Source organism: Pyrgilauda ruficollis, unplaced genomic scaffold, assembly GCF_017590135.1.
Source record: "Pyrgilauda ruficollis isolate IOZ18807 unplaced genomic scaffold, ASM1759013v1 scaffold4, whole genome shotgun sequence".
NCBI classification, from domain to species: Eukaryota; Metazoa; Chordata; class Aves; order Passeriformes; family Passeridae; genus Pyrgilauda; species Pyrgilauda ruficollis.
The window spans coordinates 14,789,172-14,807,145 of record NW_024525489.1 but is presented as its reverse complement, the minus strand read 5'-3'; the positions used below and the strand labels follow the sequence as shown (position 1 = coordinate 14,807,145).

General features: G+C 37.3%; 1 protein-coding gene across 5 annotated transcripts in view; it reads right to left on the bottom strand.

Moving 5' to 3' along the window:
* SPAST (spastin) overlaps window positions 1–17,974 on the bottom strand; it is a 38,487-nt gene that overhangs the window by 12,866 nt on the left and 7,647 nt on the right. For 3 of the 5 annotated variants that reach the window (XM_041476962.1, XM_041476963.1, XM_041476964.1), the window contains 7 exons: window positions 8,425–8,609; window positions 7,303–7,436; window positions 6,915–7,008; window positions 3,578–3,652; window positions 2,261–2,332; window positions 1,666–1,741; window positions 1,031–1,122 (listed from right to left, as the gene is read on the bottom strand). In XM_041476962.1, the coding sequence (XP_041332896.1) occupies window positions 1,031–1,122; window positions 1,666–1,741; window positions 2,261–2,332; window positions 3,578–3,652; window positions 6,915–7,008; window positions 7,303–7,436; window positions 8,425–8,609 (728 nt within the window). Of the gene's footprint in view, window positions 1–1,030; window positions 1,123–1,665; window positions 1,742–2,260; window positions 2,333–3,577; window positions 3,653–6,914; window positions 7,009–7,302; window positions 7,437–8,424; window positions 8,610–14,197; window positions 14,294–17,974 lie in introns of all 5 variants that reach the window. The other 2 variants (XM_041476960.1, XM_041476961.1) reach the window with 1 other exon arrangement.

The following is a 17,974-nucleotide window of genomic DNA, read 5'->3' as shown; positions in this document are numbered from 1 at the left end:
TAAATATTAAGTCAGCAGACTTTACATTATGCTTCTTTTTCCCTTTTCATTTTAAGGGAAAACTCTGCATGTGTGTGTAATCTCTGCATATCACTGTCACATTGCATTATTTGTCCTGATTCATCCATTTTGGAGTTTTTCCCAACCTTGCTGCCTCTCCATGTTGTTTTCTGCTCCTCCTGTACATCATTACTATTGCTTCACCACTGTAGCAATATTCCATTGTGCAAATGGAACACAAACTAAAATTATTCATTACAAGAACAGTGCTGTGACAGAAAAATACTCTGATCTCATTTGTGTGTCCCATTATGAAATCCAGTTCCTCTTCCTGGGTATTGCATTCATGCCATTAAATAGTTCTTACTGAATTCTGTCTTCTCTAGCTTATGATACCAAGAAAAAAGTTATAGTTCAATAAAAAGTGTACTAACACAGAAATGAATCTTTCTGATGTGTCAGAACTGTGCATACACGAGATACATATATATATATATAAAATCTGAACTAGTCTCTTGGAAATCCTCATCCCTCAAGTCTCACCCCTTGACAGTGCATGCTTGTGACACATATTCCTTTGAAACCAAAAACTATTTAAAAGTCATTTAATCTTGTTTTGCTTTGCCAGAATAAAGAGAAGTGATTCATGAAGCCATGCAATTGCAGACATGGATTCAACTCTCCATGACCCTAAAATGCCCCTCTTGCCCTGTAAGAACAGTTGTCCTCACAGCTCCTTTACTACTGCCATCTGTTATCCTTTCTTCTCTGTCCATAATCTTCCCAGACATTACGGCAGCTCATCTCCAGATCACTGCCTTTCAGTCCAGACTGCATCTTCCAGAATACCACAGTAAGCAGGCAGAAAACAAGGAACAACCAAAGCTGTTTGCCAATTGTGGTGAGGTGGGAGGGAGGCTGAGCTAAGCCCCAGCAGCCAAACCCTTTGTAATTCACCTACAGGTTTTACTGGCACCCACTACATTAGCCAATTTAGCTAAATCAAACAATACCAAGACTAAATACTTACACCATCAAATTCTATTAAAAATTCTGTTTTTAGACGCCTGCTAGCATCATGTTCACCTTCTCGTCTTTCACACAAAAGGCTATCAACTTCATCTAAAAAAAAAAAATCTTAATTAAGCATACAACATCAAAGTCTTTGTATTTGCCTAAGTTCCTTTGCTAATATAAGGCTCCATTAAAAAGAGCAGATCTTTATTCTTTAAGAGACAGACAGATCTTAGGAAAGTTTAAAAACTTGTGTGATGTGTTGGCCTTTGAATAGGTAATGCCAGGCACAGATGAGAGGCAAGGGGAAAAAAAAAAATTCTTTCTGGTGATAAACTGCTACTCAGGACAAGCAAAACATATTTTCATGTTTGATGTTTAATGGACTTACTCCATAAAGACAGTACAGTATTTTTCTTTCAGAGAGCACCTCTTCCCACTATTACAACCAACTAAATAACGTAACAGTAATCTAACACGCTTTTTATGAACTACTGTTTGCCCAGCAAGTGATATCTGATTCAGTTCTCCTGAGCTGCAGAATTACCCAAAAGAAGTTTACCCAACTATTCCAAGAGTTAATTACTTACTAATCTTTGGTAAGTAAGATAATTTAAGAAAGTAAATAAGAGTTAACATTTAAGATCTTACCAATAAAAATTATAGAAGGTTGAAGTTCTCTGGCTACTGCAAATAGAGCACGCACCAGTTTCTCCCCTTCACCCACCTAAAATAACAATAAACTGGTTTTTAGGGGGTTAAAAATTTTTATTACAAGACAGCTAACAGAAGGACCTACAAAATCTTGCTGGTAACCAACCACACTCAGTCCATTTATCCATATTCAGATTATCACTGGTTCAGTACATACAGTGGTATTGTTTACATCTTAAAAGAAACACTACAACTTCTCTTATGATCACAACTAAGTTAACTGTCAAGAGACTTCAGTGCCTAAATTACCAGAGTGAAAGAGAGCTGGGACCCAACTAATTCACTTTTTAAGGATGAAAAGCCCCACAACCACTCATATGCAATACTGCCATTGCCAAGCTAAAAAAACCTTTGACACTGCTTTATCACAAGCATAAACCAAAATTTTTTTAGTTCACAAGTCGCTTTTTAAAAACTATGTTCATTATAGGCTAACAGTTCACCAAGGACTCATCAGAAGTCTCTGGCTTTCTTAAGCCCCAATTAAAGCATGGGTGTTTTCAAATCAATGTATTTTACAGCCACTACTTACATATTTTGAAGTCAGACTCGCTGCACTGATGTTAAAGAAAGTAGCATTTGATTCTGCAGCAACTGCTTTGGCCTAGGAAAGGAGGGAAAAACAGAAGTACTTTTAAAAGCTGTGATATTGAAGATAGTTCTCTGCATCTGCAGTGACCACTTATGTCCTGATGGACAGTTTTGAAAACCTCTATTTCTCCAAAGGGAGCACCTTGCAAATGGTACAGAAAACTTGTGTCCAGGTCACTTACAAATGAGAATGGCTATGCAGTCAAACCAATAGAGAAATTTCCAGACTCCCATAGACTTTTCTTATCCCCTTAGCTCCACAGCCAACTACAACTTGCTATGGGAGAATAAAGTCTCCATTTCCTTCCAATTTATCCTGAATAGACATCTAAGCCTAAATTTAACTAATTTAGGGGTGGTAACTTAAGGCATTGGTTGGATCAAATCACATAAAAAATTATGGTGTTTTTTTCCGCATCTTTATCTATGCAAAAGCTGTTTGCAGAGGAAAGCTAGTGAAAATAATCAGCTGGAATGCTCATTCAGACTACCCTCTCCTTTAACAGTTTCACCATATTCAAGAAATTATGATTCCCTGCTTATAGTGTCTAATTTTAGTGAGTAGCAATTATATTCTAGTATGTCAAACATAACAGATGAGCCTACATGAGCTGCTCTACATTCACACTCCTGCACTTGAGAGCTGATCCAGCTCCAGTGTCAGCAGAGAGTGCAGCTGCAGGCACACCATGTGATCAGGAGGATGTGCCCGGCTCAGCCACATCAGGACACGCGATGCTCCCTGGCTGATGCACAGCCATGGAGCTGCAGTTCCCTGGATCTAGCATATCAGGCTGAGGAAAAAAGCTCTGGCTAGGCAGTTCCACAGCTCTTACACTCTTTGCACAGCAGTGTGCAAGTGAGACTATCCCTTTTTTTGCTATTGTGCTCCCTGCCCGTTTCCAAAATGTACTTCTAGTATGTTTCAGTGGAGAGCAGATGATTTCTGATTAATCACTGCTGAACAAAACAATTAACCCACTTGCTTTTGCTCTCTCTGAAAATGAAACCTGGACTTGCTGGTTTAAGTTTTAAAATATTACTTGTCATAAGGAAAATAATTAAAGAGAGAACAGTTTAGCAATTCTCTCCATAAAATCCAGGGTTAATATCAATTTTGCCCTTTTATATATAAAATGACACCATAATACATATTCTGTAAGAATGCACAGTTTACTAGTCCAAGCCCCAAACTGAAAGCCACCCCTTGTGGTTACATTTTAAGCCCACAAACTCATGCATGAAGTGATTTTCTCACCAACATGGTCTTCCCATTTCCTGGTGGGCCAAACAGCAATAAACCACGTGCAGGAGCTCTCAGACCTGTAAATAACTGAAAAGGACATAATCATAAGTTATCATCAAAGACTTCAATAAAATCTTGCTTTACCTTTGTAAGAAAATGGTTTAAGACTGAGGACACTGGCTAGCACGGATAGTAACAGCAGCAGTGAGTGCCACAACAGTACAGGCTTTGAGAGAACTACACTCTGTTACTAACTTGACCTAATGCACACCACTATTGTTTCCCACGCAGAAGCTAAACTATGTTGTAATTGATCTGTGCAAGCAGTTTAAAACACTTCCCACAAGACAGACAAGCCTATCAAATTTAAAGCATCAATTCCAGTTAAAAAGGGAGTAATGCAGGTGCATTACAGGTACAATAGGAGAGCTAAAGTAGTGCTCTTACTAACTCCATATGGAAGAACTCTTCAAGTTTCATTTAATAAGGAAAGCTGGAGAAGACAAGCTTTCAACAAAACGATTTGAAATATTACTTAACAGCCACCTACTCTCTCTATGCTACTGACAGCCATCTCCTCTCTCTCACTTTGCACTAGGTTCATCTTTCCTACTCCATAAAATTGCCCTCACCACATGTAGTGCAGGCAAGTCTACAAATTCTCACAGAAAACGTAACTTTTAGTTATTACTCTTGCCTGTTTTCTCTAGCACGTTGTCTTTACCCCTTCCCTCAAAAGTTTCAGAGTTTCTCTTCTGGTCTCACACTCACCCTTCCCTTCCAGATTCCAGTAATTCCAATAAACAAGCAAAAGCAATAGGAGGGTATCTCATATACATCCCATGTGTAAACAGCACTGTCAGCAGGCATTTCTTTCCACAATATCCATGACAACAAATAGCTCCATTTCCAGTGTTATGTTTCTTTTATGACTGACCAACATGTGTTTTCACTATTATTTCATCATCCACAGCATTTTGTCTGTGCTTGAGTCTGATCCCTAAAAGCAGTTACCCAGCTATTTACTAAGTGAACACTGCAGTGTTTCTGCTTTCCATGCTGCTTACCACCATGTGCATTTTTTGTCTGACTTCTTTTGTTTGAAATAATTCTTGTGCAGTTCCACCATTTTCACACAGCCCAGACCAAACCTGTAACTCTTTCTCACCTTGATCATCACCTACAGTTCAGCTGCACTGACATTTATTACTGAGATACACAAAGCTTTTCAAGCTTTTGTTAACAGGGTAATTATACTGAATATGGTCTGAACTAACTGCTAGCATTTCATTAGCATCTTACCACTGAGATGGTTTTCAACCAATGTTTCCTGCTTAGGTACCCCAACTTTTGCTCTCCTACAAAATACCACTGGCTTGTTAAATAGGAATTTGAGTTCAAAACTCATTAAGATCAAAACTGAACTAGTGTTAATTTACTAAGTATCCCCTTACAGTTGCCACATCTACTGTGCTCTTTTTACAAGGAATAAAACCAACCCTACTTCCAAGGAAAGTTTAAAAATTCATGGGATTCTCTGTCCTTATTACATCCCAACCTACAAAAAGGTCAGACCCGTTGCTAGCTACAGTAATATGAGACAACCTTACTGAAGATATCACATTACTGGAAAAGCTACTCCAAGCATCCCATCTCCAAGTCCTTCTCACCCCGCTCACATTGTTGGTGTCACTGAACAAAACACTTGACATACTATTGCACTGTAGTAACAAACATGCTATAACAACATCTGAGCACATACATTTGTTGCCAAAGCTTTGTTCTCCTTACAGCTTGTATTTCTGTGATGCTATGCCAGGTTTAAGGTTTCTTCCCTATGCTGCTTCAAAACTAGTACCTGCATTAAGGGGAAAACCACAGGGCAACTCCAGTCACCTGTCCATGTAACAAATGAGACCCACAAGCAAACAAAAAGTACAAACCGTAGTTTTTCTTCAAGAATCATAGAATCAAAGTGGGACTGGGTTGGAAGGGACTTTGAAGATCATCTCTTTCCAACTTCCCTATCATGGGCAGGGATATTTTCCACTAGATCACATTGCTCAAAGCCCCTTCCAATCTGCCTTTGGACAACTCCAGGATGGGGCATCCACAACTTCTCTGGCAACCTGTTCTAGTGTTTCATCATCCCCACGGTCAGTAATTTCTTCATAATACCCAAATCTAAACCTACTCTCAGTCTGGAGCCATTTTCCCTTGTTCTGTCACTACTTGCCCTCAAACAGTTCCTCATCAGTTTTCTTTTAGGTCTCCTTCAGGTACTGAAATAACGTAATAAGGTCAGCCAGGAGCTCTCTCTTCTCCAAGCTTAACAACCCCAATTCTCAGCCTTTCCTTACACGAGAGGTGCTCCAGCCTTCTGATCACCTAGCTGTTCCTCCTCTGGACTTGCTCCAACAGGTCCATGCCCTTCCTGTGCTGGGGACCCCAGAACTGGACACAGCACTCCAGGTGGAGTCTCATGAGAGCACTGCAGGAAATCATTGCATGAATTTCCTCAAGAGTACTGCAACTTTTAGTAAGTTCAGCTCAAGGAAATGACCTATTTAATTTTTTCTTAAAAGTAGCTCTGAAAATTCCAGTAGTATGCAGACTAGGTCTGAATTTAAACAGTCACAGTAGTTGAGGTACCATCTATGATAAATAAAAGCCTAAACTGTCAACTTCCATGCAGCCAAGTGAAGAGGAAATTGCCCTCAAATGTTATACATCTTAGTGTATTTGGCTGTTCACAACACTTCCTTGCATCCTTTCCATCTGTGAATAAACTATTCAGTGTTTAACCAACATCCTGACAGAGAGGATGACCACAATAACGTTTTTCCAAACAGAGAGTGTCATGACCTAATTTACCTATACAAATCTCTCCCATTTCACCCTTCCAGTTGTGGGCTTTGTCCTTTACAGGGCCATATAGGGTTGGACACACAGCTATAGCTATCTGGAACAGTCAGTCTGACAAACAGTGAGAAATTTTGTTTGTTCGCTTTTGCTGGTTGTTTTATGGGCTTGTGGGGGTATTATGGTTTTGGTTTTGTTTGGATTTTTTAGGGGTTTGTGGTTTGCTGATTTGATTTGGACTTGAGTTTTTAGGGAGTTTCTTTTTTTTCTCTTGATCCAGTCACTTTCTGCAATATTGATTAACCAGAAGACAAGGAATTTCATGGTACTATTTTAACACATAAATCCTTTTCCAAGATAGCTAGGATCCCACAGCTACTCCTAGCAATCACAATCAGTAAAAACAGGATTCAAGAATCATCATTGCACGTGTGAAGCACATTTCTTTAATCCTGTCACAGACTGATAACAATACCCAGTTGCTTACCTCAGGTCTAAGAGAAGGAAGGATAACAATTTCTTGCAAAGCTTGTTTAGCCAGTTCCTGCCCTGCGATGTCATCAAATTTGACAGCTGGCCCACTAACAAAGAAATGGAATACTAATTAGTCTAACAATGAGATACTCTTTTTCAGCTGCAGCTGACTAATTTAAGGCATTTGACTATTTATACAGAACCCTTTTGAGAAAATCTACAACTTATATTGTTTTTTTAAACATTCTTTGGCCAAAGTAACAACAATAAAAACCCATCCAAAAAATCCTCAAAAAACCCCAACAAAGCAGAAGTACTAATTTCATTCCAAGTGGACCAAGATTGTACTCAATGCAAAACTGATTTACTGGATTGAAAAGCCTACTCTTCTTCACACTTACCTATCAACAACTTCATTTAGGATAAGATTAGCAAGATTGCTGTCCACATTTCTAAATATCTTTGTGTCTTTCTTTTTTCGAGGAGCAGTGGTAGGAGTAGAAGGCTTATTGGTTCTGCTATTTTTAGGGACAGTCTGGAGAGGGGGGAAAAAAGAATAAAAACACCAGAAACCCCAGATTAATACTCTGAAAGTGTAGTGTTAAACAAAATAAGATCTACATTTCATTTGCTCCAGTAAAACTGCATGTCAACAAATACCCAATATTCTACTGCTGTACTTTGTATACAAATCATATTAGTCAGCCACAAGTGTGGTATCTTAGGCTCCAGTGGTGAAGAGTGTTTGGTTTGAGGTTTTTTGTTTGAAAATTCATTTATTTAACTATCGTATTTCCCCCAGCATACTCTGGAAATAAGCATCCTAAACCACCTCAGGTTCTCAAGACCTATAAGCAAGAATTCCTACTGCTGTCATACTTTGTAATAGGCCACTTAGAAGTCTTCATTTTATTTTATAGCAACAATAATGTTTTAACAGAACAGTTATGTTCAGTCCATTCTGCTCTTTGTTCTACTTTACTGGGTAATACGGATGAAAGGGAAAAAGATGGGTCAACAGAAATGCTGTAATTTTCTGTATTCTTACTACAGGACTTACTTCTGTGCTTCAGTCCCAGCCTAACCCTAATTTGCTTTTCAATGTGGTTGCAAAACAACTTGTGCATGCATGCATGCTTTGGAAGAGAAGAACATGTAGGGGGAAGAATCCTGTAGTTCTGGAATAAGAGGTTTTACCTCCATCTTTTACATACTAGAAGTAACATTTATTTTTCTTCTAGGTAACTTTCACTCAGCTTCGCATGCAATTTTAAAAACAAGTAGTATGTATTACTGTGATTACACTTCAAATCCTTTTGCCATGCACCCACGTGATGCCCTCCAATTTCTAAAATCCACTCTGCAGCATACCTCAAGAGGCCTGGCTAAAAATTTGGAGTTTCAGTGTTTTCAAAAACTTTTTGCTGCTACAATACTGCAATTAAGGTATTAAAATGAAAGCTTCTTCCGGAATTCACACTTAACTTTTCAAGTGTATACTTCCATATTTATCCTCACTGTACCTTGTGAGCTGAAGGTGTAGGATTAGGTGCTGGTCTAGACACAGATGATGATACCCCACTGTAGCTGGGCGTTCTGTGGTGACCTGAAAGGCCTGTGGATCCGGATTTTGCAACAGTCTTTGAGCGAGGAAGGGAATTACTTGTGTGTGTTAGGGGGTCCTTCTTTTTTGGAACTGCTCCACTTTCTATAAAGAAAACCAGTGTTGTAAGAACATTTGCAGCAGCCGTACTTTTACCATCAACTGCAAGTAGAAGACAGAACTGTTGAAACATATAATACTGCATTATAGACGAACAATGCACATTTCTAAAGAGATTTTGTGTTTTTGAGAGGATACTGACTGCTGCTTTCACCTACAGATAAAATTCTAATTTTTAGCTCTCAAAGTAAATGCTAGTCAGCCATCTCAGAAAAGCCAGAAATAACTTAGTCCCATTATCAAGGGAAAAACACCATTGATTCCTTATGATGCAAGGTTTTCTGCTGTCTTCTTTCTCAAGAACTCTTAAAAATAATCATTGCAATAACCCCCAAATTTCAAGCCTTTAGATTCTGAGTATTGATTCTCTAAGTGATGTTAGCAGGCTAGTTAATTGGATGCCAGTTAACATTATATAGCACCTTCCACACAGATGCTTCACCAATGCATTTTAATCTGGAAAAATTACACTAGTAGTTATACTTGCAAGTGATTGTCAGGTGTTTTTCTTTCAACTTGCTTTCACTTTAGGAATCTCAAGACGTAAGTAAATTCTGAATGGACAACTCTGATGCAGCTTACCTTCCTACATTAAAAATTAAGTCTTAAAATATGTTTAAACATTACCAGACATTCCACTCACACTACTTATTCACCTCCATGATGAAGCAGGAAAGTTTCAAATTAGGTGACAGATAAACTTGAAATATTGGCCACAGGCCATCAAACCACAAAAAGCCATTTTGGTCCAGAGTAAACAAAATAGCACTTGATGTCTACCTTCTCTGTATGGGATACACGATAAAATAAAGTTCCTTGGCACAGAAATGACAAGTGTAAAACATCAAATCAGATAAAGAGGCAAGAAGGTGATACAGCAAGCAGGCAGGTCGGTCAGGCTGGTTAACGATTAGAGCATAGCTTTAGATTAGGGTATTTTTTGTGGTGGGAATACACTACTGGAAATGGTCTAGTACAGTACTGTTGTCTGCAATGGAAACTATAAATACTGTCTTATTTTATATCCTTTTAAAAGGATTAAGGAGTCTTTTGATTAGGTAAGAGAAATAGGGCATCAGAGGTAAGGAAGCTCAAAATAGATTTCAGCTACAAGTGTCTTCACTAGGATTGTAGCAACTTGCAACTCAATTTGACCTGCTAGTCTTAAGTCACAGGCCAAAGAATTCTGATTTTTAAGGAAAGTAGTGACTCTATGAAGAATTTTTAACTTATAACATTGCAGTTCAATGAAAAATACTTAAGTAACAAGTCTTGTAATTTTAAATGTAGTGTTTAAAAAACACAAAGAATACTTCAGTCAAACAGTATCATGGAAGGATCAATTAATTACTACTATGTTCTCAGCCTCTTTAAACATACTGCCAGGACCTAATCTCTACACAGCCTGCAGGTATCCTTAATAATTCACTGAAAAAGTTTCTAAAGCCCTTCTTCAGTCACAAATCTACCCCTTTTTAGTTACAGAAACTCTGCAGGGGTCACAATAAACACTACAAATGCATCAACATGCAAGAAACAAGGCAACTTGACTAATATAATTAAGTATATTTACCTGTAATAGTTTTTTCTTAAAAACAAATGAACAAACAAAAAACACGAAAAACCACCAAAACTGGCTACTGACTAAACCACACACAGCTCCAGAGCTGGATACATTTACTTAGTCATTCCTGCCCAGCAATTTCCAAGTCAAAAACTCTTTAAAATCAGGCATACTTTGTAACTTTCAAGTTCAAAAAGCATTATATGAATCTACTAAAACATCTAGCTACTCAGCATATTGGCTGGTCCAAGTTAATCAAAAGGTGGCACTCAGTTTGGTTGGGTTTTTTTTAGTCTGCCTCAACCTCATTTGCACAGCTGGTTCGAAGCAAACATGGAAAGGCTTCAAAAACCTGAATTAGTTTTTCTCCATGTTCTTCACCCTAACATGCTGTTCAATTACCTCACTCTCCCAGAACCACTCCCACACACTGAGAACAATACACAGATACTGCAGTGTTGAGGGTCAGAAAATTGGACAGGTAAGGAGTAATTCAGGAAGTTGGAAACCGAAGGGAGGAAAGAAGGGAAAGAGACAAGGTTTAATACAAATTATTATTTACTCTAACTGCACCTCCAGGACTCAAGACCCGTAAGTTTACATGTTTTGTTGTCAGTCCTGATGGGTAGCACATAAAGAATCACTGATGAATAGCTTCTGAATGTAGTTGTTTGTAGAATGTCAATTCCAGAGGGAAGCTTCATTTTACATACAAATTTTCATTGAAGTAACAAAAATGTTATCAAATCGTTCAGAATTACAGTTTATCTAAAGCTTATCTATTTCTAAAGCATGAGGTGTTTAGGAGTACATCACAGGTCAGACACCTCCTACTGTTCCATTATGCAAAATAATACATATTTTGCCGTAACAAATGCAAAATCCCCCAAACACATTTCCTACTCATTTTTATTTGTTATCTACTGAAACAGATATCTGGGAATACACAGCAGGTGACTTTAATGCCTTCATAATATCTCCAGCAGCCTTCTGCCAAATGTTTCACTGTTCTGTATAAAACAGTAAGGAATTACCTAAAACATGTTCTAATCATAAAGAGACACCATGGAATTTTTTCAAGTGTATTTGAAACAATGAACAGTTCAACTGTCTACTTCACACATACTTATAGAATAGTAATAGATGCTTAATCAGTTTGATCTTACTCTCTAATTCTGGACAGAATAATTTACTTCATAGCTCCAGGCTAACACCACTGGATTACACAGACATAATAGCTGTCTGGTCCTGAAAGCATCCCTGCAATTTTAATCCAAATACACACACAACACAAATTACAAAAAAGCAAGTAGCATAATTTTGTCTGAAGTTTTCTATTGGTTAAATTGTGATAAAAATGCAGACACAAGTGCCCAATTTCAGACTCCCTTACAGATAGAAATGTTAGAAGTTATTATATAAAAATATAGATACTTATTATAATAAACTGATTTTAAAGATAAAGTACAAATATGTTTGCACAAATCTAAGAAAAGTTTGATTATATTAAATACCTGGAAATGCAAAAACAATCTTAAAATTATGCAAGTGTAGCTAATTTTTTTAATATAACAATATCCTTTATATTTCTAAAAAGCAAACCCATTATATTTTTTTTTCCGCACTTAAACCAAATTAAAGCACATGTCAATAAACAAGCTTCTACTAGTCTCTAACATCTTAAGCATCCAAAAGAAAGTTTAAATTTAAATTAACAGCAGCAATTCCAGTACTGCAGAACAATTTCCAGCCTTCAATTGTGACATCTTAAAAATCATCAGGGAATATTCCTCAGAAATTCCCTACATTTGCCTATTGAGAAGTAAGATGAAGGGACTAAAGTTATTTTACACGGTCTGTGGACACCAAGTTGGAAGAAAAATCCACCAGTCTAAAATTATCTGTAACTTTATGATGTTGTTTCACTGAAAAAAAACAACAAAACCAAAAAACTTTAAATTGCTGCTTTGAACTTCCAGCAGTTGCAAGACTGATCATTATTCAGGATCAGCATTCACAACAGCCCCCAAAATCACAATTCTTCAAGAATTCAATTCAGATTTTTCAAATAGGTAGATGCAAGTAATAAAAGCTACTTAACAGAAAGCTCCAGCAACTAAGAAGGACATGCTGCATGTTTTCAATGGTAGCACAGCTACACAAGCCAGGAATTACAGCTGTTCTCCTTTCTGAACTGACAGATCCACATCAAAGATCTGCTTTTGTCAAATTATGCTGTTAAAAAACAATCTTATTGCTACTTGTTCTTTCACTCAGGGAACTCCTTTGAAAACTTCAGTATTAAAAATAGAACTTCTGCACCATGACAAATATTGCCAGTATATGCCTACTATTAATGTCAAGCCAGCAACTCCTTCCAAGTGAAAACTGAGATAAAATACTCGCTAGCTGCACAGTATTTATGTTGAGGTAACAGAAATGTAATGCTCTCTCTGGCCATCCATCATGCTGGGATTTACACATAAAATGGTACACACTGGAATTACTGTAATGCTCTAAGTATTGTGTGACTAGTAAATGAGTTCATAAAACTCAAACTCTGCCTTTGGCAAGACTGGCATAATCTCCTTCCCTAGCTTGTGTTAAAAAAGAGAAAATTACAATCCACAATGCAAAGGAAAACGAGCACATTTCAGGGGGAAAAACACAGGTAAATTGTTTTACCTCTAATTTAAGACTGCTATGAGAAGAAGAATGATGAATATTAAATTAGTATTATTTCCAAGTAAAGGTTGGGATCAAAGCCACTTATTACTTTTAAGACATAGCCCTCTGCAACTGAAGAGCAGATAGTACTACTGCTATGAGGTCTGAAAAACCTCAGTATAAATTTGGAAGATAAATTTCAAGAAAAATCTCTACCTATTCATTTAAGTTTGGAAACCACTAATGCTGAAGACAGGGATAGGTAGTCATTTGTGTAAGAATCAAGTAAATTGAGCAGGAAGGTTGATACAAATAGTATCTTGAGAAAACGAAGAATCTCAAATCAGTAACACTGTTATACAAAAAATATGCAACACAGCTGTGAGAATAGAATCTTACACAAAATTACAAAGCAAAAACCTCTGTAATGACTTTGGCCTTTAAAGGCAAATAAAAGAAAGCAATATCATTTTAGACCAAATGATGGGCAAAAAGACACTTGATGTTAAAACTAAGAAGGAACATCATCATGTTTCATACTTTATAAAATCCTGAACTTTTAAAAATCCCAACCTGATTAGGCAACAGGGTAGGCAACACTTTCCACACATAGAAAAATAAGGTTATGCCAGAGCCCTTTGGCTCATTACCTCTACCTCCTCAGGTAGAGACAACAGTCCTCCTATCTGAAGTAGCCTGCAAACTGATTTTGTGGCTTTCTAAGAAACTCTGTCATCTACTTTGTGATTTTAAATTTTAGAGCTGTCCATATTAATATTATAATAAATAAATAATAATAAAAAAACATTAATAAGTTTGGTTCAGTCTTCTGGGAAAGGATTAAAACAACATTCTTTGACAAAATGCAAGAACTCCTGTCATTTTCCCTCATTTTAATTGCATATCACTTTATTGATGTAAAAACCCCCAGAATTTTACAGTTGCTTAATGCATATTTACAATATCATAAAGGAAGAACTAATTAATGTAGGAACAATGTATAACCTTTATATCCGACACTGACACTTTCTAAAACAGGTTTAATGTAATTCATTGAAGAATATTACATGAGCAATATTTTCTAAAATGTTGCCTTAATAAATAGATTTGAATTCTAGGACAGCCATAGCAAGAGAAAACTGAATACTACAAAATAAAACAGTGTTGTCAAAGCCATGGAAAGTATGGAATGTATTTTATACAAAGCCTTTAAAAACAGAAATATAAATAATTTTATTTTAAAGCTGGTGGGGCCAGAATATAGCATTGCATTATTTTGCCTTGTAACACACCAGGAACTGAGAGACATCCCCTCAATAGGTGCTGGTAAAACCAAACCCACCTGACTGGAGATGTCCATTGCGGCATGCCAGGTTAGTACTGTCATTATAGACCTCCATTTGCGGCTTGGAAATTTGCAAAACTGCCTGCAGCTTCTCTACATAGTAGAACAGAGGGGGAGGGAGGAAAAAGGACAAAATAAACAAACAAAAACCAAAAATGAACCAAGAAAATTTATGTATGTTGAACACAGAAATGTCAAGTTTGGCTTTGTTACAGTTAAAGATAAAAGGAATATTTCTATCTATTCTACACATTCAGCAAATGTGTAAGAAAATTCTGTTAGTATGAGCGTGACTGAAAACAGCTTTAAAACTCACCCTCTATGGCTGAGTTAATTACAATAATCTTTCCAGTCTGGTGATTGCAGTTACTTCTAAAGACAATGTTCAGGATTAACTCAATTTAATTTAATAAATATTCATGTTGATAACACATTTCTGAATGTCCTTCTCAAGGTGTTACTTTTGACCAGGTGCAAAGAGTCCTCACTTCTCTGCACAATAAATATTCCACTTAAGTAGTAACAGCTAGTCAACATTTTACAGAAACCTTCAAACTTCAAGCACAACACCATATACATAGTACAACGATGTCATTTGACACCTCTATTCAGATATTTAATTGCCTTGAAATTAAGTCAATAAAGTCGTCATGCAATTTGTGTTCTTTAGGAAGATTAACTTCAGAACACCTGAATACAGTATTTATAAAGCTAAAGGAGAAAGAAATTAACTCTGAGAAGTAATGAAAAAAGCCAAACTATAAGTCGAAGAGGCGTAAGGCTGCAAACACAAAAGAAAAGTTAACTTGTTCCCTGCAGCCCAACTACCACATCTGCTTTTCCCACTGCAGTTAAAAACCTCTAAGTCACACTTTTGGGGCCCTTTACTACCTCTCCCATCTTTATTTCACACACACCCCTCTAGTTTTAAAAACCAGCCATGGTCTGCAAGGATGTAAGGCATACGCTGTCAAGCTCTCTCATTCCCTCCTGCTTTTTTTCCCCCTTCTGCTTCCCCGACAAGAGATAACACTACCAAGAAACTGCAAGAAAAGAGATGCCAAGCAGAAAAACAATGTTCTCTGGTACTATGAAAGCATATATTGCAAAAGCAGACAAATTCTACTGAAAATGTACACAATTAAGATCATAAATAACCTGGCTGGAGGAAGAAGTGCCATTCAGAGCCTGCAGATGGTACAACCAACAAGCATGAGCACTTCCTTCCTTAGGCTTCTTTACCTGTTACAGATCTTTCTCTAATATTTTTGCTTTGTTCCTTTCTTCTTCCTGCTCCTCATCGCTCACTGCTTAGCTTTCCTGAAGAGTATCCTTACACCTCATAGTTACAGTGATGGCTTAACAACATTTAGGTTGAACAAGATGTAGTTTAGAATGAAAACTTAGTAGTTACAGGCATTTATGAAAGAAAAGCTAAAGCTCAAGATTACTATAGGTACACAATGTTTATTTCATTTTAAATTGAAAGCTTTGAAGAGTCAGAGTAAAACAAAAAAAATGTCAGTCACACAAGAACAGCCTATGAACAACCACAAGCTCTGCAACTTCCAAGAAGTTACCCTCCTAAGTTTTTCTCTCCAGAAGGGTAAGGAAAATCCTTTTAATAGGACTGACTGCAGACAGTGCACTACTTTAATGGACACTGCACTACCAAACGAGGCAGCAGAATGGTCTGCTCCCTGCCCAGTGAACGCAACCCAAATGGAAAGAACATACAGAAAGCTCAGGAAACAAAATTAGTATTAATAGACTTTGAAGATATTAGATAATCAGCTGAGTTTTGGAGAATATTTCTGAGCTTAATAAAAAAAACTTTCAATTCACTTGTGCAGGAATTCAGGAAATGCTACTACTTGCTTCAATGCTATGATCTGACACTAGGGTTCTACTACAATTATCAATACTCAGCTAGTTCCACAAATTCAGGAACTCCAGAACTCCAATCACAGAAAAAAATGTAATCCAACTGTTTTCCAGTTTCAATTCAGAGTCCTATCATCACATTACCTATAAACATTTCATTTTAGTATTGCACATAAAATTTCAAAAGGCAAATATATCACCTTTCTTTAGGGACAGTATAGCTGTAGGTTCCTCTGGAACATCAAAAGCAAATTGAGCTTTTAGATATTATTTCAGGGAATTATAGGATACCATAATCTTCCATTTAAATACTTTCTCCCTATTTTTCCATACACTGACAAAGTTCACAGATTCTCATTCATTATTTCACCTTCATGACACAACGCTGACATAAACCTACCAAACAAAAAGCATGGCCTTATTTAGGCAATACTACAGCTTGAGTTCAAGGAAAATAATTTCTACTTAAAAATACTATCCTGTAACATAAGCATGAAGCAAAAAAACACCATCTCCTCCACGAAAGTGAAATATTCCAAAAGTTGTCCATTGAACACTGTATCTACACAGGCACAACAGAGGAACATTAATACCCTTCAAAGAGGATACTGATGACAGATATTTGAATTATGTGTCACATACAGTCTTCAACCAAAATACTGAAGCTACACTAAATACCCAGGAAGGCACTTGTGACAGAAATCTGTGTCCCTACAGGAAACCTCTCTGAAATGAGAGAACACAGACTAGTAAAACATATAAATAGCATTAGAACTGAATAGTGTTGCACTGGCCATTACAGCCATCTATCTTTAGGAACAACAGGCTGCCAAGTTCTATCAGTCTATCAACTGTAGAAAACAAATACCCTCCTGTCATTCTAAATACATCAAATTTAATGACTCTAACATGGGTGATCAGTCATCCAGGAGAGACCAGGTGTGTGAAGACCATCAAAGCAAGATTTAACCACCCAGCTAACACACCCTAAACCATGTCAAAAATGGGGGGCCACCACCAAACCAAATGGAAGAATTTTAAAGTCCCCTGACAGCCAGCACAACCCAATATTGTCAATGGACTGCCAAAACCATCAAGTCCCCTTGAGGTGACCTGAAACACACATGCAGTCACTTCAGCTTTCAGACTGTGTCACAGGACAGCTTTAAACAGAGTAAGATACATAATTTAGACTCAGGATGAAAACAAGGCTCAAAGTAGAAAACCCATCATCCACAGCGGGTAGCTCCATCCCCTTCCAACACTGAAAGGCACCAGTGGTGTGATGACTCAGTGGTAACACAGGGGTGTGATCAGACATCACACGCTCACCAGCGGTGTCCAACACCCCCATCAGTGAGGTCATGCAACTTAAAGTTACACTGATGTACCAACACTTCAAAAAAAATCAAAAACCAACACCCAACCAAAAACATCAACAACACTGAGCACTTTCAAGGGACAGTTGTAATCAGCATGACTCAGTTTTCACTTTCTATGTACTACCAATGTAACCTGCTTGACTGGATGGCATTCGAGTTAGGCAGTCTGCAATCACATCTCCCTCTAGCAAGCAGGATGAAATATTCGGCATTATTGTCTGGTTTGCTTTATCCTTTCAGCTAATGTAATAAAGGACTTGCCTATTCTGACTTAAGAAAGGGAGAAATTCCAAAGCAGAAAACGCTCTTATGAGTTCAATTCCCAGGAAAAAACACTTCATTAAACTGTAACAGCTTCAAGAGCCTCATGCTTAATTCAACTACAAAAGGATATTTACACCACTCAAAAACTTCCAAATATCTGTTACTATAAGTAACAGGCTAAAAGTGTGTTTAAAATGGCACACGGAATTCAACTCTAGATTACCTTAAATTTCTACAAAATCCA